Raw genomic sequence first — 27,396 nt, forward strand, 5'->3', positions numbered from 1 at the left:
GAGCCTCCACGCCTGGCCTCATAATAATTCTTTATAAAAACTCTGAATATTTATGTATTGTTTTTCTATTGCTGCCATAACAAATTACCACAATCTCAGCGGCTTAAACAACACTAAGTTATCTTACACTTCTGCAACTCAAAAACCTGACATGAGTCTCACTGGACTAAATCAAGGTGTTGGCAGGGCTGTGTTCTTTTCTTGACCTTCTAGTAGAGAATGCGTTTCTTTGCATTTTCCAGCTGCTAGAGGCCACTCACATTCCTTGGTTCATGGTCCCTTTTGTTGGTTGAATTTTGTCTCCCAAAAAGATATGTTGAAGTCCTAATCCTTGGTATTGGTGAAAAGGACCTTATTTGGAAACAAAGTCTTTGTAGATGCAATGAAGGCGTAAACTAAGATGAAGTTGTATTATAGTAGAGTGGACCCTTAATCCAATATGACTGGTGTCCTCGTAAGAAAAGAAGAGGTACAGAGACAGATATGCAAAGGAAGGGTGTCACATGACCAGGAAGTCTAAAGTGCTGGAAGCAGCAGGCCAAGGAATGACAAGGATTTCTGGCAAACCACCGGAGGCCAGGAGGGGGCAAGGGAAGATTCTCCCTTACAGATTTCGGAGTGAGCATCACCCCACTGACATCCTGATTTTGAACTTCAGGACTTCAGAAGTGTGAGATAATCAATTCCTATTATGTTAAGTCACATAGTCTATGATGTTTTGTTAGAGCAGCCACAGGAGACTAATCAGTCGCCTTTCTCCATCTTCAAAGCAAGTAATGATGGGTTGAGTCATTTTCACATTGCATCTCTCTAATTCTTTTTCTGTCCTCACATCTGTCTTTCCATAGCCAGGAAAGGTTCTCTGCTTTTTTTTTTATTTTTTTTGATGGAGTCTCTCTCTGTCGCCCAGGCTGGAGTGTAGTGGTGTGATTTCAGCTCACTGCAAGCTCCACCTCCTGGGTTCACGCCATTCTCCTGCCTCAGCCTCCCGAGTAGCTGGACTACAGGCATCCGCCACCCCACCTGGCTAATTTTTTGTATTTTTAGTAGAGACGGGGTTTCACCGTGTTAGCCAGGATGGTCTCGATCTCCTGACCTCCTGATCCGCCCGCCTCGGCCTCCCAAAGTGCTGGGATTACAAGCATGAGCCACCGCGCCCGGCTGGTGCTGCTTTTAAGGACTCTTGTGATTCCATTGGGCCCATCTGGATAATACAGGATAATATCCTCATTTCAAAATCCATGATCACAAAATCCTGAATCACATCTTCAAAGTCCATTTTGTCATGTAAGGAAAAATATTCATAGTTTCTGGAGATTTTGATGTGGACATTTTAGAGAGATGGCTGTTAGTTTGCCTATCACAACTTATCTTTTCCCGAATCCACAGTGAATTTTTTTGGTCATTTTTATACTAAAAAATGAACAGCAAATGTTATTTTAAAAATCAAAGATTCTCACATTGGTTAAAGAAATAAGCCAAAAAAACTTCTTCCTATTAAACATACGAAATAATATTAATAATCTCCAACCATGAAATTACTGTTTCTTTGTTGAACTGCTAGTGTATATAAACATTAAGTTTAATTGCTGTTCTATGGTTTACCTGTTAATGTATATAAATGTTAAGTTTATGATACTGTATTTGATCAAGCATATATTACTTTATGTGTTAATTTTACAAGTTCCTTGTTTTATGGGGTTTTCACTCAATAACTTCATTGTGAATAAAATAAAGTCTTGGAGAAGATACTTTATCCTGAGATGACCTCAATTAATACTAACTTTGGATGTTAAAGGCCTCGTCTATTTTTGTTTTAAAGCAAAGAAATTTACTTCCAATTTAGTAATTATTCCCACAGTACAATATCAAAATTGCAAGTCTCAGATCATCTTTTATAGAAGCTTTTTAATGATAATTTTAAAAAGCCAATATGGCGAGTGGTTTCTTTGTGAACATCTTGAATCTATAAGATAAATGAGAATAATCAACTGTCCTAATGCTATGCAAATAAGCACTTGTAGCTGGGAAAAAAATTGCAGTACAGCCTCACTAAAAAAGTGCTGTATACCAAGCAATTTAGCAAACAGTGGAAATCGCATGTTTGGAAATCTGTGTTAAATGGTTTAAAAAGTGCAGAACATACATCAGTCAAAGATGCATGCAAAGAATTTAAATAAAATTGGCTTATAAAATATGAACATAGAAAAATAAAACATTTTAAATCATTTTAGATATGATGTAATTTTCAAATAGGTATGGAATTACATTGATACATGGAAAGTAAAAAGTTATTTTATACAATTTATAAAATTTATAGTTTTAATTTGGCCCCAAACTCACTTTCTCTCTCTTTTTAATAGTCTCAATTGGGAAAATACTTGAGGTTGTCTCATATTCAGATATATATGTTATGTGAGGAGGCATGACTTGTTTTCGGGCTTGTAAGGTAGCAGCAGCTAACAGATGGAATCAGGACTGGGCTAAGGGAAACATCTCCTCATCCTGGCTCTCTCTGATCAAAGTGTGTTTTCATTTCCTTCTTTCAAAGAGTGAGTGGGCGATTAGATTCCTCACAGCCTCTGTGGTCCCACAGATAGACTGTATAGAAATGCCTGCTATTAGAAGGACCCTGAGGGACCTTCACAATGTCACTGGCTATCCCTTCATCAGCCCTCGAAAGAGATTTGAAGGAAGTGAGGGAAGTGGATGTTTGTAGTTTATGGACAGGATCTATGCTATAAAACAGAATTGGTTTTATTATCAACAGCAAAAAGGAACTTGTATAAACTTTTGGGGACATGGTTGATATCTTTCCTCTATTTTGTTTTTGCTGTACAACAAATACGAGGACAAAGTTAGACACATAAAGAAGATAAAAACAAATGTAAAACAGACACCGGAAAGCATTTTTTCCCTACTCTGAAAACCATTTGTGTGTAGTGTGGCCAAGGAGACAAGGGTGAAGAATTAAACCGCCAGGTTGCTGGAGAAGGTTAGCTGACAGAACTGGCATTTGGAGAAGCTGGCTCTTTAAGATGCGAATTGATTTTCTTAGGCCAAATGCATTTATTCTTCCAAAAATGTCTTGTGTAATTATTTATTCCACATAAAGCTTCACATGCATGTACTCAATCAGCCCATGGAATGGTTTAGCAGGGTATTGCAGGAAGAGCAAAGGATGATAGCATGGAAAGAAATCCAACTAATTCAAGTGGCTGACATAAAGCTACAGCATTTGATTTATTTTTCTCCTACTTAGCTGGGCTATTTTGACCCTTCTTGGGACTGTTGGGCGTAATCCTTGGGGCTCATGAGTGGTTCCTCTCTTGGATGTTTTCCTAGGTCCTTTGTGAAATGCAAAGAGCAAGCTCCCTGGCAGAACAGGCCACCTTTCTCCAGCATGTGCTCCAGAAACAAGGGGCCAGGCTATGGTTTACCTCTCCTGGGACCAAGTCCAGCACAGCCTTTCCTAACTCCATCCTTCCCAAACTAAAGTTGGGGAGGATGCAAGAAATAATAAATAAAGGTGACAAAATTCTTGTGAACTGCAGAACAATCCTGGCTTAGTTATTCACAGTAATAGGGGACACAGGAGAAGGGACTGGGGAAAATTCAGGGCTCCTTCATGACATCAATAGAGAAGCTATCAGTCTATTGTATGACGATATATCCTAGGTCCCATGTTGGGAGGGTGGGAGTATTCCATATTTCTTGTTTGTTTGTTTGTTTGTTTTGTTTTGTTTGTTTTTTAGATGGAGTTTTGCTCCTGTTGCCCAAGGTGGAGTGCAATGACATGATCTCGGCTCACCGCATCCTCTGCCTCCTGGGTTCAAGCAATTCTCCTGCCTTAGCCTCCTGAGTAGCTGGATTACAGGCATGCACCACCATGCCAGGCTAATTCTGTATTTCTAGAAGAAACGGGGTTTCTCCATATGGCCCAGGCTGGTCTTGAACTCCTGACCCCAGGTAATCCACCCTTCTTGGCCTCCCAAAGTGCTGGTATTACAGGCGTGAGCCACTGCTCCCCACCAGAGTATCCTATATTTCTAAACCTCAAAACAGTCCTAATGTAGGATAGATATTGTTTAGAGTTTTTTGGATGTAAGAAACAACTTATTTTGACAATAAAATAATTGATTCCAAGGATGTGGGATAGCTCAGATAATTTTGAAAAAACTGAAAAAGCAGGCTTAGAAAGAAGATGGAATGGGTCAGCTTCTGGGGTATAGATTCCAAGAACTGACTCATAGTTTGATTAGGGTGCTGCTTGGATGAATGCAAGATCTGTTATCTGCTCTTGTATTATTCTGCTCAAAATTCAAATTTCAGGGATACAGAAATCCAACCCAGGAGAGCAGAAACTCTTAAGTCCTAGTATGACTTTATGTAATCATGGTGAGTAGTTACTCAAAACAAAACTGGTGGTATGTTGTTAAGAAAATACTTAAAACTGAACATAACTTGGCTAATACCACACAGCAACTGAGTGGCATCCAGGATACAAACCCTATTGTTTCTTTGTCCCAAAGGCTACCCTCTTTTCCTTCTCTCCCATGCTACCTCTCATTTTAATTTATGGGCAAGAATCATGTACACTGTTCTGTCATTGCTCGCAACAAAGTGACTAAAGTGAAGGAAGAGTTGAAGATTGGGGGGTGTGAGAAATATATATGGTTGGGAAAGAAGATTTCATTTTACTAGCAAAAATTTTTCAAGATGCTTTCCCAAATGCCTTCTTATATGGTTTGGATCTGTGTCCCCACCCAAATCTCATGTTGAAACATAATCCCCAATGCTGGAGGTGTGGCCTGGTGGGAGGTGACTGGATCATGGGGATGGTTTCTAATGGTTTAGCACCATCCCCCTCCTGCTGTTCTTGTGATAGAGTTCTCAGTAGATCTGGTTATTTAAAAGTGTGTGGCCTGGCCAACAGGGTGAAACCCCATTTCTACTAAAAATACAAAAATTAGCTGTTTGCAGTGGCACATGCCTGTAATCCCAGGTACTTGGGAGGCTTAGGCAGGAGGATCATTTGAACCTGGGAGGCGGAGGTTGTGGTGAGCCGAGATCATACCACTGCACTCTGGTCTGGGCAACAGAGTGAGACTCTATCTCAAAAAAAAAAAAAAAAAAAAAATACGTGTGGCACCTCCCCTCCCCTCCCCTCTCTCTTCCTCCTGCACTGCTCTGGCCATGTAACACATGCTTGCTATCCCTTTGGCCATGATTGAAAGTTTCCTGAGGCCTCCCCAGAAGCCGCTATGCTTCCTATACAGCCTGCAGAACCATAAACCAATTAAACTTCTTTTATTTATAAATTACTCAGTCTCAGATATTTCTTTATAGCAATGCAAGAACAGACTAATACCTTTCTATTTAGGCATCCTTGACATCACCACTGTCTTCTGATTTTACTACTACTTCTTTACTTTCTCTCTCTCTCTCAGACGTTGTGACAAATCTCCTTTTGTATTTCTAGATGTGGGAAGTTACCAGGCCTTGGTTCTAGGTTGTCTTTTCTTAATCAATTCTCAGCCATACCCCATTCATTCGTCATTAGCTATGGACTACAGGATAAAGTCTAAATGGCTTAGGATGTCCTTCAGTGTCCTTCATACCTGGGCCTCACCCTTCCTAATCATCTTTTTCCTTCATGGTACCATCAGTTAAGGCCCATGGGTTTTGTTTTGTTTTTTTTTGAGATAGGATCTGGCTCTGTTGTCCAGGCTGGAGTGCAGTGGTACCATCTTGGCTCACTGCAACCTCTGCCTCCCAGGTTCAAGTGATTCTCCTGCCTCAGCCTCCTGAGTAGCTGGGATTACAGGCGTGTGCCACCACACCTGGCCAATTTTTATGTTTTTATTAGAGACGGGTTTTGCTATGTTGGCCGGGCTAGTCTGGAACTCCTGGTCTCAAGTTATCCACCCGCCTTGGTGTCCCAAAGTGCTGGGATTACAGGTGTGAGCCACTGCACCCGGCAGGCCCATGGATTTAACTCTTCTTTGTGTTCCAATATACCATTCACATTATGACTTACAACATTTTGTTCATGCTATTCTATCATTCGGGAAATTCCTTCTTACTCTTTGCCACGTATCCCAAACTGCCTCATTCTACAAGATTCAGCTCAAGTCCCAGCATTTCCAGGAAATATCCCACCACTCTGCATTTCACTGACCACTCCTTTTCCAAGAGTCTGGGCCATTTGTCTGAGACATCCACTATGGCCATTAAGCACACACCATCTTATAACGTGTGGTTATCTTGTTTCTTTTTGGCTGTCTTGCTTGTTTCTTTGAATTATTTGTAAGGTTTTGGAGGGAAAATCATTTTAGGTCTGTGTAATACCCAACAGATGCTCATTTAATCAAGTCGTTCCAGAAATAAGAACTCTGTAATGTCTCTTCGAAGAGAAATTACTGTACCACTTCCCCAACCCAGAATTCTACAGAAGCAGCACGAACCTCAGTCCAGGTTTGGATCAAGGATATCCTCATGGGACAAGTCAAGATTGCAGCCAGCTTGCCTCAACAGCTTCTTCAATCTGCTCTCACCCTGGGGGAGACCTAAGGGGCTCTCTAGAAAGGTGGAGAAAAGCAGAATAAATCAAGAAAGTCCTCCTAGAAGACGGGAAGATACTTCCAGGATGACCTCCAGAAACCTGTTCTGAGGGTTTCCAGTAAAATCATCACTATGATACCACCCACCCCTTGGACAAGGTCCAATTTCCTGTGCTGGTCCATAAGCCTCCGCTCTGCAGAGTCAGAATCCTCTCCCTCCCTTCATTCATTCATGGAGTATTTTCTGGCCTTGGCTCTGTGAAGTTTACAGGTTCACAACAGGGTGAAGTCCCAGGTTCTAGTACATGGTCATGGGTCTTAGGACCCTGCCTTAGGCCTTAAGATCACAAATGCACAAGCCTGAGGCTCTAAATCCACTCCTACAGGAGTGAGTTCCATCAGTGTAGGGAAGCTGAGGTCAGGTAGAGTGGAAGGAAGGGGGTGGCCTTAGAGTGGAAACCCGGGCAGCTTAAGCAGACCAAAAGCCTACTTTTTTTTTTTTTTTTGACAGATTTTTAGGAACTGGCCATTCACAGATTCTACTGTTATTTCATTAATGGAACTCACACATGTAGCAGTAGTTGTCTGGCAAAGGCTATTAATGTTAACTTTCCCTATAGCTTGCTCTAAAAATCATGTAAAGCATTTTCCTGTTTTCTTTTGGAAAATGTCTATACTACATCCTGACATTTAAGCTACAGCCCTAATGGAAGTGACTAATGGGAGCTGTTGGTTATTGGCTATTTCGAAAGTAAGCCAACTTAATCTAGTAATATCTTTTTTAGGCTCTCAGGAAAAGGAAAAAAAAATGACAATTAAGCACCACAAGCAACTAGTGTACTTTCCTTAAGCATTCTTAGTAAAACAAATTTGTAAGTGTTTTTAAAGTTTTGAAGGTCTGGTTTAAATAAAACATTTAACCCTTTGAGAGCCAAGGCTCTAATATGTATTTACAGAAGTACAGGATTGGGGTGGGGCCTACTATGTAGCAGCCAGTATCTTGGCATTTCAGTGCATACACAAATCTCTGGTTTATAAGAGATTGGGAGCAGTTACACAGACAGTGGGAGAGACAAAACAAAAAGCAGTGCTTGGATCATGCCTGGAAAATATTTTTGGGTTCAAGATGAGCCAAAACCATGGGAACTGGCCTATATCTTAGGGTTTGAAAGAGATCCAAGTAGGCCTACCGTGTGGTAGAAATATGAATAGAACCAGACTGCAACTAGGCAACCAGGGTTCTCGCCTCACCTAGATAGAAACTAGCTTTGCAATGAACTGTGTTACAACTCTGGGCCTTACTTTCTCCACTTGTAAACTTATAAAGAGGATTGGGTTTATAAGGCCTTTCTGTTTTGCTTTTGAGATGGAGTCTTACTCTGTTGCCCAGGCTGGAGTGTAGTGGTGTGATCTCAGCTCACTGCAACCTCTGCTTCCCAGGTGGAAGCGATTCTCTTGCCTTAGCCTCCTGAGTAGCTGGGATTACAGGCACCTGCCATCATTCCTGGCTCATTTTTTGTATTTTTAGTAAAGATGAAGTTTCACCATGTTTACCAGGCTGGTCGTGAATGCCTGGCCTCAAGTGATCCACCTGCGCTGGCCTCCCAAAGTGCTGGGATTACAGGCATGAGCCACTGTGCCGGCCCTCTAAAGGCCTTTCTAGCGCTGACATTCAACAGCACTAAATCACCTCAAAGGGATGATCAGATGCCCTTATTCTCCTTACTGGTTTGTTTCCTGGGGGTCTATAGATGGGAGTGCTCCCGCTGCATTTGTAGCTTGACCTTTCAGGGCTGTTGCCCACAATTCTGTTAAGGGCAGAGTAATGTGGAGACGATAAACGCTCATGACCACACCAGGACTTCTAAAGGTTTAGAGCACTTAGAAAATTTTCCTGGTTGCCATTTATCTGGATTTGTTCCTACAATTCCATGAGAAAGCAGTAGTTCCAGGCCATGCTTAGAAAGGAACTTTGTGTGGATATGTGAGCTCATTCTTCTAATAGTGATGATAGTAAGAGGAGTAGAAGGAGGAAGAAGAGCAGCTGACAGTTACTGAATGTGTGCTATCTGCTTGGGCCCTATGCTAATGGTGTTGCCTGTACTATCTTATTCAATCCTCTCAGCCACAGTGTAAGGAAAGATCATCCTAGGAAAGAAACCAGGTCTCAGAAAAGTTATGTAACTTGTCCAAGGAGATGGAATTGAAATCCACGTCTACCTGATTTGAAAGTTTTTTCTTTTAACTACAAGATAATACTGCCTGAGTGGGTGAATTGAATGATTGAATTGAATTGAATTGAACGATGTGAATAAAAATTCTCTGAAAAGGAATTTGGAGGAGAGACTTTATTCCAGTAACAATTTGCAAACTGGGAAGATGCAGCTTTCGGTGTAACAAAGGTGGTTCCAGAGCACAAAGAGAAGTTTCAGATTTGATATCGCAAAAGGTCCTACTCAGGTTCCCAATGAGGACCATTTTTGCAAATGAAATATTCAAACTTGTTCTGACTGGTCAACACAATTGAGTCCTGATTGGTCAATACAGCTCAGCCCTGATTGGCCAGGGTAGATGAGCTCTGATTGGCTGGTTTCCAAGCTCAAAACCAGAAGTCTCTGTCAGATGCTTCTATCAAAGGGCCAGTAGGGACCAGGTGTCTGGCCACAGTTTATCTTGGCACCTACAACGGAAACTGGTTTGGCTTGATTGTAGACAGGGAGGTCCTGTGATACATTTACATCTTTCTAAGAACACAAAGTACATGACCAGTCCTTCATCCAGCCACAGCTGTCTGGTTATGTTTTAACTCACTTCAGTTAGTCATGGGGAATCCATGGGTAATCCATGCTGTCGGCCAGGGCATACAGGGAATTACATCTTGCCTGGAAATGATCTAGACATTTAATGAACACTCATCATTTAATTTAGCTTAGCAAAACATCTGACACAGACAGGATACCTTGTAGGTGCCAAAATAACCTGTGGCCAGAAACCCTACCCCCATCAACCCTTTGAAAGAAGCATCTGACACAGACTTCTGGTTTGGGGGTTGGAAACCAACCATTCAGAGCTCACCTGACCCCCCGCCAATCAGGGCTCAGCTATATTGACAAATCAGGACTCGTGTCAACCAGTCAGAACTAAGCAATTTTGAATACTTCATTTGCATAAATGAACCTGATTGGGAACCTGGGCACGACCTTTCGCTCTGAAATCTGAATCTTCTCTTTGTTTTCTGGAACACAACTTTGTTTTACACTGCAACTGTATTTTCTCAGTTTGCAAACTGTTCACTGGAATAAAATCTCTTTTCTTCAAATTCCTTTTCAGAGAACTTTCATCACATTGTATTTTAGGACTCCACTGCTCTGTACACTGAAATAATTTTAAAAGAGATGAGATCAGAAACATGTTTTTTTTTTTTTTTTTTTTTTTTGAGACGGAGTCTTGCCCTGTCGCCCAGGCTGGAGCGCAGCGGCGCGATCTCGGCTCACTGCAAGCTTCGCCTCCCGGGTTCACGCCATTCTCCTCCCTCAGCCTCTCCGAGTAGCTGGGACTACAGGCGCCCGCCACCACGCCCGGCTAATTTTTTGTATTTTTTTAGTAGAGACGGGGTTTCACCGTGGTCTCGATCTCCTGACCTCGTGATCCGCCCGCCTCGGCCTCCCAAAGTGCTGGGATTACAAGCGTGAGCCACCACGCCCGGCCCAGAAACATGTACTTCTTACTGATCAAGAAAACCATGGCTTTGTATCTATTTGAGAAAGCAAGCATGTTTTTAAAAAAATGGAACCAATAGTGAGGCTGGGATGAGATTGCAGACATGGTTGACACCCTTACTTCCTGTTGGGTGGCAGTGAATCTCCATCTTTTCTTCTCTCTCAAGAAGTAAAAGTTCCTCAAGTATTTCCTGTAGTTTTTAAAAGGAAAAACAAAAACAAAAAAACCCACAAAACATTGTGCTTATATTTCAACCTTTCCCAATGGACTTGTCTTTGTCTTTGAACAGCTTCCATAATCCCATTGAGGTCCTAAAGGTGTGTGATTTAGACTCTTTCCAGTGTTTTGGAGCTTGAAAGAAAGTGGTTGTTTGAATAAATTCTGTATATTTTCTTGTGGACTATTGTAAACTAGGAGTACAAATGGGCCAACAATAGCATAGCAAGGAGTGAATGGGTTGCTGTCTTTTGAAGAGAAAGGATATATTCAGATTTCCAGTCAATTCTTGAGGAATGTATTTCTCAACTATTAAATTGAACCACATACAATTGCCATTTTGTAGGTTAAACATGGCCAAATAACAGCAAATTCACATGCTTCAATTAATATATGAATTACCTTGTTTCCCTAAAGGTTTGTCGGACTCCAGTAGACTGATGCTCTATAATTTTTAGTTGTATTTCCCATCCTCAACCCCGCGTGTTTATTCTCTGAACCAGGAAGGCAATCAATGCAAAATAAAACCCTAAAGTATTTAAAAGAGAAAGACTGTATGAATTATCCTGTTTAGTATTCCTAGATAATGCAAAAAGGCAGATGTTTGAATTTAGTGTAACTCTAAACGTTTTGTCCCTGAATTTTATTCAAAGTTCACGTGCAAAAATATCCAACATCTACTACAAGTAGCGAAAGCAAAAGGTACTAAACAGAGCTACATTTTTTTTAAAGCTCCAAATTTAAATACAAGTAGAAAAAGAATTCATGTCAGCTAAAGACCAAATTATTGCTTATTAACTAATGCATATGCCCAGTGGATTTGGTTTATGTGTCTGGGCTTACATCACACCTTACTCTCCTAACAATTGTGGTTTTCTATAACTTAGCCAAGGTAGTTTCTGGGGCAAATGGGACATTCATGGGAAGGACAAAATAGTGCAGAAAATGTCATTAGCAGTTCGTTATGAGAAAGACAAATTCATTCTGATTGTGTCAGTGTCCACAGTAAAAAAAATGGCAACGAAGCTACCAAAGGTACCTGAGACATTTCCTCCTGGAAGGAGTGTCTTGCAGTGGTCATTTCCTTCTACTTCATTCTTCTCTGTAAACCCCTCGTCATTTTTTATCTTCTATGTAAAGCACCTAAAGATGTGGATTCTCAAACTTCTTTAAGAGCAAGTTAAAGGTAAACTAAATGTTGTTGCTCAACTTTCAAGGCTAGAGTCAAATTTGGTTCCAGGTAATTTCATATTACAATGCTCATGCTGTACCAATAATAGATGTCAGATGAAACTGAATATGCATGTTAAGTTTTAAAGGATGCCTTGAGGCAAATACTTTTCTTACTCCATGCAGCTTATTTCTGATTGGCAAAGAACAGCATTAAGATCAGTCACAATATTTCCTTGTTTACTTATTCCTTGGATAAAAAATTTAAGCACATAAATTCTTAAGCCATGCATTAAATTAATCTCTAAGAGTCTTGGAAACATTTCTGTGTCTGTTTTAGCAGTGTATCAACAGGGAGTTCATGTTAAACACTTTGTTAAATCTATCCACTTCTCCACTGAATAAACTGTATACCATTTTTAGAGAGAAGGTTTAGATTATTTTTGAAGATGCCTTTTGGCCTGGGGTATACCCGCTATTACCTTTGCTTAAAAACTTGGGTTCAGGAAATTTCTACCTTAGAGAAGTAAGATTCTCTAAAAGAATGTTTCACTTCCTCATGGACACTTTATGGAGGCATTAGCATGAAGTGAAGAAATTCTTTGAAGTTTCCAGAAAGATGGGTCCCAGGAAGCTTAGAATTTATGCAGAAGTAAAGGACTTTATGTCCTTCTATTTGAATGTAACTTCAAATCATAATCATCAGTTGAACACACGTTGACTTTGCTTCACAGATTTGCCAGCACTCCTTTATTTTCCTGTGGGTCTGGCTCTCTGTCTGTTACTTCAATACATGTTCCCAAAGGCAAAGCCCCCAGCCCCTCCCACAAATACAACAGGGGTTGTGGTCTCATAAAATTTTCAGCCAGAAAAATACCCCAAAATAAGCTTTATTGCAAGAAAAGTGTCATATTTGATACACAGACCTACAAAAACAAACAAAACCAAAAACCATAAGTTTTTCCTCACAAACTCTTGATTACAAATTTACACTGTTCCTTTTTTTTTTAGTTATTAAAAAAACAATAAAACTTCAAAATACTGGGTATAACTGGTTACTAATCTTTGGTCAGCACAGGTTTGAGAGGAACAACCGGGAGCCTGCGTGTGCTTTGGCCATTTCACATATGAGGTTTGGTCACTGGTCCAGGGAACAGGTTCTCGGGTTGAGAAGAATAACGGATACGTACTCTTAATAGCACATCCTGGTACAATATCTTTTTAAATGACTAAAGCAAACTAAACATCAATTCATTGTACAAACATCTTTCATACACAATAGGCTATGATAAAACGAGGCATATGGTGTATAACTACAGTATTAATGAAAATTCTAAAAAAAAAATGGGTTTAAAACAACAACAACAACATATATTCCTTGGCTGCATTGCATGATTTGTTTGCACATATGGCAATCCTGAAATAACTTGAATAAATGCACCATTATTTAAGACAGCACGAAACACTACAGAACGCCAGGTGTTCCCTTTCAAGGGAACAGCGGTTCTTCAGCTGCCTACAGTACCATGAGTACGCAGCGCACCCTGGGTAAGAATGAGGTGTTGTGGGTAGCACATGTGGTTCCTTGAGGTTATGAGAAGGAAATACAGTACGGTTTGGCCTGCAATGCTAATGGTCTCACAAGCAGTCAAGGTATTTTGCTACAGTGGTTGTGCTTCATCTTCTGTTGCCTGGTGTGTCTGGTGATATGAAATGTTGTCACAAATGAGCTGCTTTGGCTTCGATCTACGTTATAAAGGATCTAATGACATTCATGTCTTTTAAATTATTGATTACACTGCCCATTCAGCTCTGTGTGGCTTTCTTTAAAATCATCAGGTGTGTATCAGCTGGATGACTGGCAGAAAACCAAAGGAAACATCTCCTGTATCTATTGGATTTTTAAAAAGCACCTCTAAAAAAAATAGCTCAAATTTATAAATCTAAAGAAAAACAAGTGAGTTTCCCTTTTTGTTTACATAGCTTGTTCATTTCTCCATATATTACTGCATTAAAAATAAATAAACATCTATATTTTTTTAATTAGCAACTATAGCAAAATACCCAAAGTGTTACAGACTGCTAACAGGAAAAAAAAAAAAAAGCTCACATTATTTTTGTGCATTTAGTGCCATATGCTGATACCTTGAACATTTAGGTTTCTTTTAATATATTTTAAAATGAAGTTATATAAAAAATACAGTAACCACGGTTGCCTTTGTGCTCAAATCTTTGGCCATACCAGAGTCTAAATTATCCCTCCCTGTGAGGGTCAACATTCAAAGTCTAAGACAGGGAGGAAAGAAACAAGAGTTATTATTATTTTTCCTCTTTAAAATTAGTCCTTGACTTTTCAAATGCTTCTGCAGATTGGCTGTGCTAGGATTTGAGCCTGGGCCCAAGTCTGCGAAGGGTTAATACAGCTGAATCTGCAGCCTCATTCTGAGAGCCTCCCCAAGCTCCCCTAGGAGGTAGTCATCCTCATTGCTCTCTTCCAGTTTCTTAAGCTCCTTCTTCTTGTAGAGAGGGACGCTAGTGATTTCCAGTGTGTATGTGCCGGGCATGAGCTTCTTCTTGGCCGTGTGCAAGTAGCTGAGCCCATTCCTTTGGTGGATGCGGAAGACGCTGTCATCATTCCCTTGAGAGATGACATAACGGATGTGGTTGTTGAGGGGCTGGATGGCGGGCCTTAGTTCCAGGATGTGCTCGTTAGAGCCGAGGTGGGAGAGGTTGAACTTCATGTTGACGGGGCTGTCCATGTCGACACTCTCTAGGCTGATCTGTTCAACCTGGAGGAGGAGCAGGAAATGATTTGGGACAAGCTTCTACAGCGCAAGCAGAGGAGTAGAAAGAGATGAGCTGCAGGGGCTTTGGTCACAAGGGCAGGCTGTGGCTTCCCACTCCCGCTTTCTGCACTCTCCTTACCCGCAGTGGCTGTGAAAGAGGCTATTGTACATTTTTGTCAGTTGGAAGAAAAGGCCAATTCCATCAAGAATACCCTGTAAATCTTTATGACTTCTCAATCAGCCTTAACAAGGTAATTAAAGGTACAGGACTGGGCCTACAGAGTGTTCACATTTCAAGTTTTTTTTTTGATGAGCTTATGAAATATTGTGCTAATTAATACTTTTTAAAAAATAAAATTTAGGTAATGATTTTTTTTTTTCTGGAGTCAAAATAAGAAGTACTGCTGTTGGGCATTAGCAGGGACTGCGCCCAGGGGAATCTTCTGTCTGAAGGCTGGGCTTTGATTTGTAAGGTAAGTGAATGATGAGTGAGTTTACTGGGAGCTATCAGAGGTACACAGAGTGAGTGATCTGCAGAGTTCTCAGGGCTCCAGTTCAAACCAGCATCTTTGGTAAAAGCCAGTGGGGCAGGGCCCAGATAAACCAAGTCTGACTTTTGCTCAGAGGGTTGGGAGGAGGAATAATGATGTAAGTAAGATAGGATAAAAACCACAATGCGTTGATTGGGCACCTGTTAAGTGAGGACTTGGCAGTGGTGACCCAGAAGTGCCCATCAGTGTTCAGGCAGAATTATGACCTAGTACCCCAATGGGAAAGTTTATAAGCAGAACTTCTGGATTCGTAGTTTGGGAACTTGACGAATATCTCAACTGTCATACTTAAACATCAGTTGGGTATCTTAGTCTACTTAAGGTAAATGTAACACTGGCTTATTTATTATTATAAAATAGCATCATGAACTTTTTGGCTAGAGAAGTCAGGTCATATAGACAAAGTTTCTGAGGCCCATAAAACTGAAGCAAGTTGTCCAATTCACACAGCCAGCTAGTTGTTGATTAGGTTTTTTGGGGGGGTAATTTCTCAGTCATATTAACTACAGAGAGTGGTGAGCGATGACCTCATGCTGTCTCAGATCTTTGGGAAAATTATCAAGATCTCTAGATATGAGATATTAATCATTCATAGGAACTGAACACGTGTGATATATATGTCAGGCATTGTTCCAGGCAGTTCACATGTTTCAATTCAATTAACCCTTCCATCAGCCTTCAGAGGTATTATTATTCCCATTTTACAGGTGAAAAAACTGAGGTTGAGAATAGTTGAATAAACACAACCTATGTAACAGTGGTAACAGATAGGGAGGGCCAGGGAATTATGTTCAAAACCAGGTAGTCTGCAGCTCACCCCTTTAAACACTGCCAAAATGCCATTAGGGAAAGAAAATATCAGTGGCACGCAATTTCCAACTTCAGTTCCTTAAAGAATACAAGTGATTTTGAAGGCAAAAGGTTTTAGTGAAGGAACAACTATCTTAAAAATAAATCAAAGAATATGAGACCTACTTGGTTTCCCTAGTGAAAATTAAAATCAGCTATACATTTATAAAACAGAACTGAACAAATTAATACTAATTTCATTTTTTGAATCATGTAAAAATAGCTCTTTCCTAGATGGACATACCTTCCCACATAAATGAAAAACTACAACAAGAGAAAATGCTCTGAAACTGTGAATCTTAAAGTCTTTTCTCCCAAGCTTTGTGTTTTGATTTAATAATTCAATCATTTTAATTTACTTGTCTTTTCCATACTGGGTCCATTAATTTATCCACTAAATTCAAGGTATGATTAACTTCAATGAGGCTGAAAACAACATGAACTGCACTGTATACATGACTCCATAGGGATAAAATTTTGTGGCAACACAAAGTGGGATTTACTCACAGCAGTGGGATCAGGTTCATGAATACTTCTCTTCTGCCTGCTGTCTTTCTTAGAATAGCCGTTGATTTTGCACTCATAGCATGCTTCTGGGGACAGAGCATTTTCCTCATCGACCTCTGTATCCAGTGACAGGTACTGCCCCTTGTTAAATCCCATTCCTGAGACACAGTGGCTATTTGCGAAAAGCAAAGTATTGTCAGACTTTATCACTGACTTTGACCATAGTTTTCAGTGGTACAGCAGACTCTTCAGAAACACGAAACCAACAGAGCAAACTCTAAACTCATAAACATAAAACCCTAATATTCTTTGCAACTCTTTTATTTTTCTTTCAGAGACAAGGTCTTGCTCTGTTTCCCAAGCTGGAGTACAGTGGCACGATCTTGCTCACTGCACCCTCGAACTTCTGGGCTCAAGAGCTCCTCATGCCTCAGCCTCCAAATTAGCAGGGACAATAGGCACACACCACCACATCCAACTAATTTCTTTTAATTTTAAAGTTTTTTAGAGATAGGGTCTTGCTACGTTGCCCTGGCTGGTCTCCAACTTCTGCCTTCGAGCAATTCTCCTACCTAGGACTCCCAAGTACTGGGATTACAGGGATGAGCCACAATCCCCTATAATTCTTTAATTCTTTAACACACAATAGATGAAATTTTCCCTTATTTTGAAACAGCAAAATTCTTCTGAGGGTGAGCCTTGTGCTTCCCCAATTTTCAATCTTAATTAGACTGAAGTACTGAGCATCATTAACTCCAGAAGGTAAAAGTAAGGTATGAATTTCCAAAGAGAATGCTAAGAGAGGTTCCATTGTTTCAGGGGCCTGAAGCCTGTATTTGCTCTTTGCAACAAAGCTCCCTGCTTTAAAAACTGAGATTTCTGAACTTATATTTTGGTTAGTGAGTCAATGAACTGGCTCTAAATGACCTTTGTCTAGACCAAGCCTTTTGTTTTAAGTATTATCATACACCATTGCTGGACAGACTTGGTCCATGCCTTTTAGTCCCTGCCTTGCACACTGCTCCTTTCAAAGAAGGCAACCTGGACTGACCTCTAAATGCCCATCTTCTGTGTTACTGAGCACCACGGCCTTCCTGGAAGGATGCAAATGGCCAGCATCTCGGCCACAGCCCATGGAACTTGAGACAGTGAGCCTAGTTGGAGGGAAGCGTGTCTTGTGGGCCGGGCCCATGCTGAGTGGCATCACATCAACTAGGCACCATTCTCTCTCTGTGCAATAGAAAAGCCATACGAGCAAAGAATGGGACAAACTCCTTCCTCAGTGATCACTATGCTAGCACCTTCCAGAACTTGTAGAAGAACCTGTGGCAAGGCCATTTCCACTTCTACCTCACGGCCCAGGTATCCATGGCAACATGTGAGCCACATTTTTAAGCATCTGTTTGTCTCTGGCCTTGGGTCAGATTGAATCAATTCAGGCCCTTAATAAGAGGAGCAAAGAGTGATATTTACATACAAGTTCAAGTTTTATGCTCATCACAAAGGAAGTAATCCTATACCCTGAGCACAGTCCGTGTGTGCTTTCTTGGTATTTATCTGCGTACCCTAAGAGCTCTAATCAATGCTTTTGCGGCTTCGCTTTTAGATACTGTACTCTTCCCTGCAGTGGTGGGTGGCCTGAACTCACTCAGGAACCATGTATTCCTCTATGTGCTGAGGCTGAAGGCCGCCTTACCCTTGTCCCACTCTGTAGTACCCAGGGGGGCAGCCACAGAGGTAGCCCCCCTCCGTGTTGGAGCAGCCGTAATTGCAGGGGTTCTTGGAGGACGAGCACTCATTCACATCGTGGCAGGCACTGGAGAACTGGTCGAAGGAGAACCCCGAGGGGCAGGCACACTTGTAACTCCCCAGGGTGTTGTAGCAGGAAGCAGAGCCACAGGCATTGGGATTGGAGCATTCATTCTCATCTAGTGAAACGAAGAAAGAAACTCTTACACGGGGAAGCGGGCAAGGGCAAAAACGTGAACAAGTCTGGAGTTTCAAGTGCCTGTGATTTTATGGCAGAAATAACTCTAACACAGTATTTTATTTTATTCTGACGATTGATTTGCAAAGCACATGAATGAAAAAAATTCCCCTAAATTGTGGCTTTAAAAAACCCTTGCTTTGCTCTTTTCTGTTTGTACTGTTTCTAAATATGTCTGCAGCCCTTGGGAACAGATATTTGCAGTTTGCCTAGTGAATAACTCTTCTATTCTCTGAACAGAAGGTTACTTCAAAAGCCTATATCTCGGGTAAATCCTTAGAGATAAAGGGAAAACTAGTTGCCAGAGCCTGTCAGGAGGAAGAAATGGGAAATGATTGCTCTTGGGTATGGTGTTTCTTTTGGAGGTGATGAGAATGTTCTGAAACTGGTAGTATTGATGACTGCATACCTTTGTGAGAATCTACAAAACCCATTTACATGTACACTTTAAAAGAGAGAAGTTTATGATATATCAATTAAAAAATATCCCTATAAGTATTTCTATCCATTCCCCCAGCAATTCCCCAAACCTTCATTACATAGGAGGAGAAAGCATAAAAAAATTTATAAACCCTAAATGAAAACGATGGAAAACAACACTATTTAGTTAAATCAGTTGAACCAACAACCTAGTTCAGTTTAAAATGCTTGAGAACCCACTGGGTGCAGACTGTGCCTTCTGAGGCAGGTTTGCATCCAGCCATCAGCCAACTGTAGCTTTTACTTGCTTAATGACTAACATTATACTATAAATACCTGGTAGCAGGATAATTATAGGTTATACTTTCAGTTGCTATTGTCATTTTTACAAAATCAAAGTCTGATTATGCTTTCAACTTTGGAGATTATAATTTTGCCTTAACTGTCTGGTTGATATATAGCATGTGGCTTGACTTCTTTGGGCTTTTTTTATAATCCAAATTTCACCCTGGGAACAAATCACATCTGTTCCACAGAATTCTTTCAATTCTTGTGACTCCATGTGGAGCAAAGAGTGTCTGTTTACCTAATATGTGACAAGTACATATTTCAGCCCATGTGGGGAAACAGGCCCATGTGCAAGTGGGTGTGCGCAGAGGACACAGTACCTAGTGGGGACGTGGGGGATCTGCAGCAGCTCAGTGAGATTTGGAAGATGCACATGGGCTCTCAGTGAAGAGGCCTCCCAGACAGGAAATTAAACTTCGTTAAGTACAGGACAGAAGTTACTGAAACGGTAGATATTATTAGGAACATTTTCGTATCATGATTCTGATAGTCTCAGAATTAAAGGAGACCACTAAATGTAGGTTTCTTAATCACGGAATATAAAAGATGCTGATTATCTGATATGTGAAAATTCTTAGCCTTTATGGCAGGGGAAGAACATAGATACGATAAATAAAATCTCAGTAACTTGGCTACATATGATGTAACTATAACTGCTATTTTATTTCTATATACAAGAGACTTGGAATTCTGCCACAAAGCCTCATCTGCTTTTATAATTAGATCTGACATTCCTATGCAGTGTTTCTCTCCTAACAGGGAATCTAAATTAGATTACAATTTAATAAAATGATCCTGTCATGAATATACCATTAGACATTGTGTTAGGAAGAAAAATTACCAGGCAAAAATAATTAACTGAATAAATTATATTTAAACATATCAATTACAAGAATATTTAAAAATATGTAACATTTTTGCAAGCACCATGATATACCTCATATTTATATTCTATAAATGTACATCATGATTAAAATTTATAGACTTAAATAAATATGTTTCTGTCCGACACATACTTTGAACTGATTCAAGCCTCACTCAACTATGTGTGAATTATTGTGAACAGGCTACAGAAGCAACTGGAAGTTACTAATACTAAAACACAAAGTCTTCATATATGAAGACATAATTTTTCTTCATATGCAAATGTATTTACATATTTCAAATTTTGAATAATTGTATTTGAATAATTCTAATGCTTACAAATAGTTGAGAATGTTCCCTACATCTGTACACTCTTATCTACCAGAACGTTGTAAATTCTCTGTGACAACTGGCAGAAAACTTCCTAAAGTGTTAGTTTGAACTGAAAGCTTTTTTCAATATTAACACTTCCAAAGAACTTTCATTCTTCTTCAGTTGGTAGTAGGTTTGGTAACATCGTAGGTTTACAGTTTTGCCTGTTTAAACTGTCTGATGGATTGACTAACAGTGTTGACCACTGACGAGGAGTCCTGGGGAAATCTGTCTGAAAGGCTTCCTTCTGTATTCCCCATCAATCATATGAATGGGTGAAGATATTCACACAAGTAATGATGGCTAAAAAATGTTGGTGGCTTTTCAATTTGCGTTTTGTCCTAATTCTTTTTCTTTTGCTAACTTGTTGCTTTTATTAGTTTCCTGAAGGGGTATTTCACCCTATTTCTGCCATATGTTTGAGTTAAAAATCCAACGGCGTTACATGAATTCAAGGGAAGAAAGTCAGCAATTTTATTAGAGGCAAGCTGGATTCCTCAACCCTGCCCAGAAGAATCTAGAATCTTTTGAAATAAATCCCTGATGTGTCGTACCCAGGCACCTGCTGCTTAGAGGTACTCATTTTAGTAGAACAAGCTTACAAATTACTACCTGCAATTAGGGATATCTGCTCATGTATTTTTAGTTTTGGACTCATCTTAAACCATTTATTCCTCTGCTCATGGAGTTTCTCCTGATTAGAAGGCAAACCGGCTTCTGGCTGGACTCCAGTGCGAGCCACTCTGGGGGTGACTGCCTTGTCAAAGTGCCCACCCCAGGATCTCATAAAGGGGAACTGGGATACACCACACCATCTTGATTTTAAGTCAGACTATTTTAAATAGAGCTTCCACATTTAGTAAAAACCTGTGCAGCTCGTTTTGTGCTAGGTGTTTAGAAACAAAAACTTCAGGAAACTGAAACACTTTGAAATTAAATTGGCACTCCATGCATGTTCCTATTTCTACTTTTGTTCTCCTTAAAAAAAAATTCTGTTTGATAGAGAATCATTCTTTTGGATTAAAGTCTATGGAATTAACCAAGAAGTCCATAGTATTTACTAAATAAAGTGGTGGGCTTCATATTTTATAAATATTGCAATATAATAAAATTGTTTTATATTATTATATTTATTTATTTATTTATTTAAATTTTACTTTAAGTTCTGGGATACGTGTGCAGAATGTGCAGGTTTGTTACATAGCTGTCTAAGTGTGCCATGGTGCTGTGCTGCACCTACTGACTCGTCCTCTAGGTTCCCTCTCCTCGCCCCCCACCCCCCAACAGGCCCCAGCATGTGTTTATTCCCTTCCTTTCCCTGTGTCTATGTGTTCTCATTGTTCAACTCCCACTTATAATGAAAACATGTGGTGTTTGGTTTTCTGTTCCTGTGTTAGTTTGCTAAGGATGATGGCTTCCAGCTTCATCCATGTCCCTGCAAAGGACATGCTCTCATTCCTTTTTATGGCTGCACAGTATTCCATGGTGTATAGGTACCATATTTTCTTTATCAAGTCTATCATGGTCATTTGGGTTGGTTCCAAGACTTTGCTAGTGTAAATAGTGCTGCAATAAACATACGTGTGCATGTGTCTTTACAGTGGAATGATTTATATTCCTGTGGGTATATATCCAGTCATGGGATTGCTGGGTCAAACGGTATTTCTGGTTCTAGATCCTTGTGGAATCACCACGCTGTCTTCAACAGTGGTTGAACTAATTTCCATTCCCACCAACAGTATAAAAGTTTTCCTATTTCTCCACAGTCTCACCAGCATCTATTGTGTCTTGACTTTTTAATAATTGCCATTCTAACTGGCCTGAGATGGTATCTCATTGTGGTTTTGATTTGCATTTCTCTAATAATCAGTGGTGTGAGCGTTTTTTCATATATTTGTTGGCCACATAAATGTCTTTTTTTGAGAAGTGTCTGTTCATATCCTTTTCCCACTTTTTGATGGGGTTGTTTGTATTTTTCTCACAAACTTGTTTAAGTTACTTGCAGATTCTGGATATTAGACCTGTGTCAGATGGGTAGATTGCAAACATTTTCTTCCATTCTGTAGGTTGCTTGTTCACTCTGATGATAGTTTCTTTTGCTGTGCAGAAGCTCTTTAGTTCTTTGAAACCAATGAGAACAAACAGACAACGTACCAGAATCTCTGAGACACAGCTAAAGCAGTGTTTAGGGGAAATTTATAGCGCTAAATGCCCACATCAGAAAGCTAGAAAGATCTCAAGTCCACACCCTAACATCACAATTAAAAGAGCTAGAGAAGCAAGAGCAAGCTAATTCAAAAGCTAACAGAAGACAAGAAATAACTAAGATCAGAGCAGAATTGAAAGAGGTAGAGACATGAAAAACCCTCCAAAAAAATCAATGAATCCAGGAGCTGGCTTTTTGAAAAAATTAACAAAATACACCGCTAGCTAGACTAATAAAGAATAGAGAAGAATCAAACAGACACAATAAAAAAATGATAAAGGGGATATCACCACGGATCACATAGAAATACAAACTACCATCAGAGAATACTATAAACATCTCTATGCAAATAAACTAGGAAATCTAGAAATGGATAAATACACCCTCCCAAGACTAAACCAGGAAGAAGTTGAATCCCTGAATAGACCAATAACAAGTTCTAAATTTGAGGCAGTAATGAATAGCCTACCAACCAAAAAAAAGCCCAGGACCAGATAGATTCTCAGCCGAATTCTACCAGAGGTACAAAGAGGAACTGGTACCATTCCTTTTGAAACTATTTCAAACAATTGAAAAGTAGGGACTACTCCCTGACTCATTTTATGAAGGGAACATCATCCTGATACCAAAACCTGGCAGAGATACAACAAAAAAAGGAAATTTCAGGCCAATATCCCTGACAAACATCGATGCGAAAATCCTCAATAAAATAACGGCAAACTGAATCCAGCAGCACATCAAAACACTTATCCACCATGATAAAGTCGGCTTCATCCCTTTGATGCAAGGCTGGTTCAACATATGCAAATCAATAAACACAATCCATCAAATAAACGGAACCAAAGACAAAAACCACATGATTATCTCAATAGATGCAGAAAAAGCCTTTGATAAAACTCAACATCCCTTCATGTTAAAAACTTAAAAAACTAGGTATTGATGGAATGTTATCTCAAAATAATAAGAGCTATTTATGACAAACCCACAGTCAATATCATCTTGAATGGGCAGAAGCTGGAAGCATTCCCTTTGAAAACTGGTATAAGATAAGAATGCCTTCTCTCTTCATTCCTATTCAACATAGTATTGGAAATTCTGGCCAGGGCAATCAGGCAAGAGAAAGAAATAAAGGGTATTCAAATAGGAAGAGAGGATGTCAAATTGTATCTGTTTGCAGATGTCATGATTCTATATTTAGAAAACCCCATCATCTGACCAGGAGCAGTGGCTCACGCCTGTAATCCTAGCACTTTGGGAGGCCAAGGCGGGTGGATCACTTGAGGCCAGGAGTTTGAAACCAGCCTGGCCAACATGGTGAAACCCCGTCTCTACTACAAATACAGTAATAATAATACTAATACTAATAATAATTAACTAATAATAGTTAACCAGGCGTGGTGGCAGGCGCCTGTAATCCTAGCTACTAGGGAGGAGGTGGAAGTTGCAGCAAGCTGAGATTGTGCCACTGCACTCTAGCCTGGGCGACAGAGTGAGACTCCATCTCAAAAAAAAAAAAAAAAAAAAAATCCCAACAACCCATTGTCTCAGCTCCAAAACTCAAGCTGATAAGCAACTTCAGCAAAGCCTCGGGATACAAAATCAATGTGCAAGAATCACAAGCATTCCTATACACCAACAATAGACAAGCAGAGAGTCAAATCATGAATGAACTCCCATTCACAATTGCTACAAAGAGAATAAAATACATAAGAATACAGCAAAAAAGAGATATGAAGAATCTCTTCAAGGAGAACTACAAACCACTGCCGAAGGAAATAAGAGAAGACACAAATGAATGGAAAAACATTCCATCCTCATGGATAGAAAGAATCAGTATTGTGAAAATGGCCATACTGCCCAAAGTAATCTATAGATTCAATGCTATGCCCATCAAACTACCATAAATTTCATATGGAACCAAAGAAGAGTGTGCATAGCCAAGATAATCCTAAGCAAAAGGAACAAAGCTGGAGGCCTCATGCTACCTGTCTTCAAAGTATACAACAAGGCTACAGTAACCAAAACAGCATGGTACTGGTACCAGAGCAGACATATAGACCAGTGGCCTATATATACATATAGAACAGAGACCTCAGAAATAAAACCACACATCTACAACCATCTGATCTTTGACAAACCTGACAAAAACAAGCAATGGGGAAAGGATCTCCTATTCAGTAAATGGTGCTGGGAAAACTGGCTAGCCATATGCAGAAAACTAAAATTGGACCCCTTCCTTACACCTTACACAAAAATTAACTCAATATGGATTAAAGACTTAAAACCCCAAACCATAAAAAACCCTAAAGAGGCCAGGCATGGTGGCTCACGCTTGTAATCCCAGCACTTTGGGAGGCTGAGGCGGGTGGATCACCTGAGGTCAGGAGTTTAAGACCAGCCTTGGCCAACATGGTGAAACCCTGTCTCTACTAAAAATACAAAAAAATGAGCCAGGCATGGTGGCAGACTCCTGTAATCCCAGCTACTCAGGAGGCTGAGGCAGGAAAATCACTTAAACCCCGGGAGGCGGAGGTCGTAGTGAGCCAAGATCATGCCACTACACTTCAGCCTGGGCAACAGGGTGAGATTCCGTCCTAAAAAAAAAAAAAAAAAAAAAAACACCCCAGAAGAAAACCTTGGCAATATCATCATTCAGGACACAGGCATGGGCAAAGAATTCATGACGAAAACGTCAAAACAAATTGCAACAAAAGCCAAAATTGACAAATGGGATCTAATTAAACTAAAGAGCTTCTGCACAGCAAAAGAAACTATCATCAGAGTGAACAGGCAACCTACAGAATGTTTTACATTATTTTAATAGCTATGTAAAAAATACTGTTTCTGATATTCTAAACAGTGAGCCATACACTTTGCCTTTGTTTATGAATCAATAAATCTGGGCATAAGGAGTTCTACAACTTTTTTTTTCTACGAAGAGGAAAAAAATTGAATTAAATTTGTAAAGTTATTTTGAATGACTGCCTAATTGGTAATTTAAATAATTTTTTGAAACTGTCTTGTCTTTAACTTTTGATCACTTATTGGTTTCTGCATTTCCTCCTATGAGTGTATATTCGTGGTGTGGTAAAGCATCTGTCTTTGACCTGGCATGATTTTCCCTCCATTGAAATTTATCTTGATTTTTTGTTCTTAATTCACTTAGCTGTCATTAGAAATTTCTTTTGAGAAGACCACAAAGGATAAAATCAGACTAATTTATTTAGTGGATCACAATAATTCAATATGTGAATAACCTGTGAAGTAATTTGAATTACTACACAGAAACAGGAAGCATCCTGATATTTCTCTGCAGGACCACAGTGCCCCTTTCTGCTCAGTTATGCCAGCACCTAGCGTCAAAATGTGTTGATTGGAGTGTCTGTGAAGTGCATTCAAAAGGAGCCAAGAAATTAGGCATATGCTAAGTCAGCTGGCTATTCAAGTAGAGAATAATGTTCTCTTTGATCAATCGCTCCTTAAAAGGAGAATTTCAGCGACTATTATCAAAGCAAGGAACAGAGCTGAGAGCCACATATTTTATTTTACAAACACTTTTGTCTAGAGTTGCCAACAGCATTTGCTGTAAGTAGGTACTTCTTTGACCTTAAAACACTTCCCATCCTTTATTAAATCTATGCGACAGGAGAGCACACATGGACTGTCCTCATTAAGTTGATGTGAATTCCTTTAGACTCGTATGAGGGGAATGGATGGGAAACCTAAATATATTAAATTACAGACAAAAAAGTGGCTGACCTTGACAAACAAAGATGATGATTCTTGACATCATCTTCAGAAACTTAAAATTACTTAGCAGAAATTTAAAATGAAGAAACCTCTAGTTAAGTTAACTTTCCGGTACTTAAAAACAAACTTTTTTTTAATAGATATTTTCAAACATACACACTAGCAGAATGAGTGCCCATGCATCAGTCTTAAGGACTGGTTTTAAAGTCTAAAATTCAAAGGCTGTACTGAAACCTCAACCCTCACAATTTGTTCATTTTACTCAGAGACACTTTCAGGTGAGAAAACCAAGTGCGATGGAAGAAAAGAGCACTCACCGACACACTGATTCCACTGGTAGTGCTGGATGTAGCCTTGGGGGCAGCCACATCTGTAGCCACCCAGGATGTTCTGGCAGCCGTGTTGGCACCTGTGGTTCCCATCACATTCATCAACATCTGCAAAAACAAGTCCGGCAAAACCTTTATGTCACCTTTCTTCTACTATTTTTAAATGCACTCCAAACGAAACCTGGGGTAACTGTTATCATGGGAACAAACAAACAAGACATGACACATAGAGAGGCTGTCATTTTTCCAGGTCACATGGTTATTAGTCAGTGGTGGTGCAGGGAACAGTTCTGAGATAAGAGACCACCTCATTCTTCTGCTCTCCACCAGACCACGGCACGTCAGTGCTCTAAATAACATCTCAATTTCAGCAAGTCAACCATAGCAACCACAAATGTTGTACATTTTGAACTAATTAACTGCATATGGTATGACTTATTTGGTAAATCACATATATATATATAAAATATATTTGCATTGCATATTCCAGTAAGTTTGAAAGTGACTGAGATATAATCCTCATCTTTGGGAGGATAGAAGCATTACAGAGATACCTAAAAAGTACAATTATATTGCACGTAAAAATTTTTATTACCATTCAAGATTAGTTAGATGCAAATCCCTTTTAAGTATTTAAATATGTTATTTTTAGACAAGATGTGGTATTATTATGCATGTGGAATAATTTCTTTGTTTATTTATGTATGCTTTTTTGGAACGACAACTGAATATTTGAAATCTATCCATAAAGAGTAAAA

The 27,396-nt window shown here is 39.7% G+C and overlaps 1 protein-coding gene across 1 annotated transcript in view; it reads right to left on the reverse strand.

The window, feature by feature from the left end:
* Positions 1-12,543: 12,543 nt before the first annotated feature.
* The window catches only part of FBN2 (fibrillin 2), a 282,139-nt gene continuing 267,286 nt past the window's right edge, over positions 12,544-27,396 (reverse strand). Inside the window, exons 62-65 of the mRNA XM_030818406.1 lie at positions 26,627-26,746; positions 18,059-18,290; positions 16,363-16,534; positions 12,544-14,458 (exon numbers count right to left, since the gene is read on the reverse strand). Coding sequence (XP_030674266.1) covers positions 14,084-14,458; positions 16,363-16,534; positions 18,059-18,290; positions 26,627-26,746 — 899 coding nt within the window. The 3' untranslated portion in view covers positions 12,544-14,083. The remainder of the gene's footprint in view (positions 14,459-16,362; positions 16,535-18,058; positions 18,291-26,626; positions 26,747-27,396) is intronic.

This window comes from Nomascus leucogenys, chromosome 2 (assembly GCF_006542625.1).
Source record: "Nomascus leucogenys isolate Asia chromosome 2, Asia_NLE_v1, whole genome shotgun sequence".
Taxonomy (NCBI): domain Eukaryota; kingdom Metazoa; phylum Chordata; class Mammalia; order Primates; family Hylobatidae; genus Nomascus; species Nomascus leucogenys.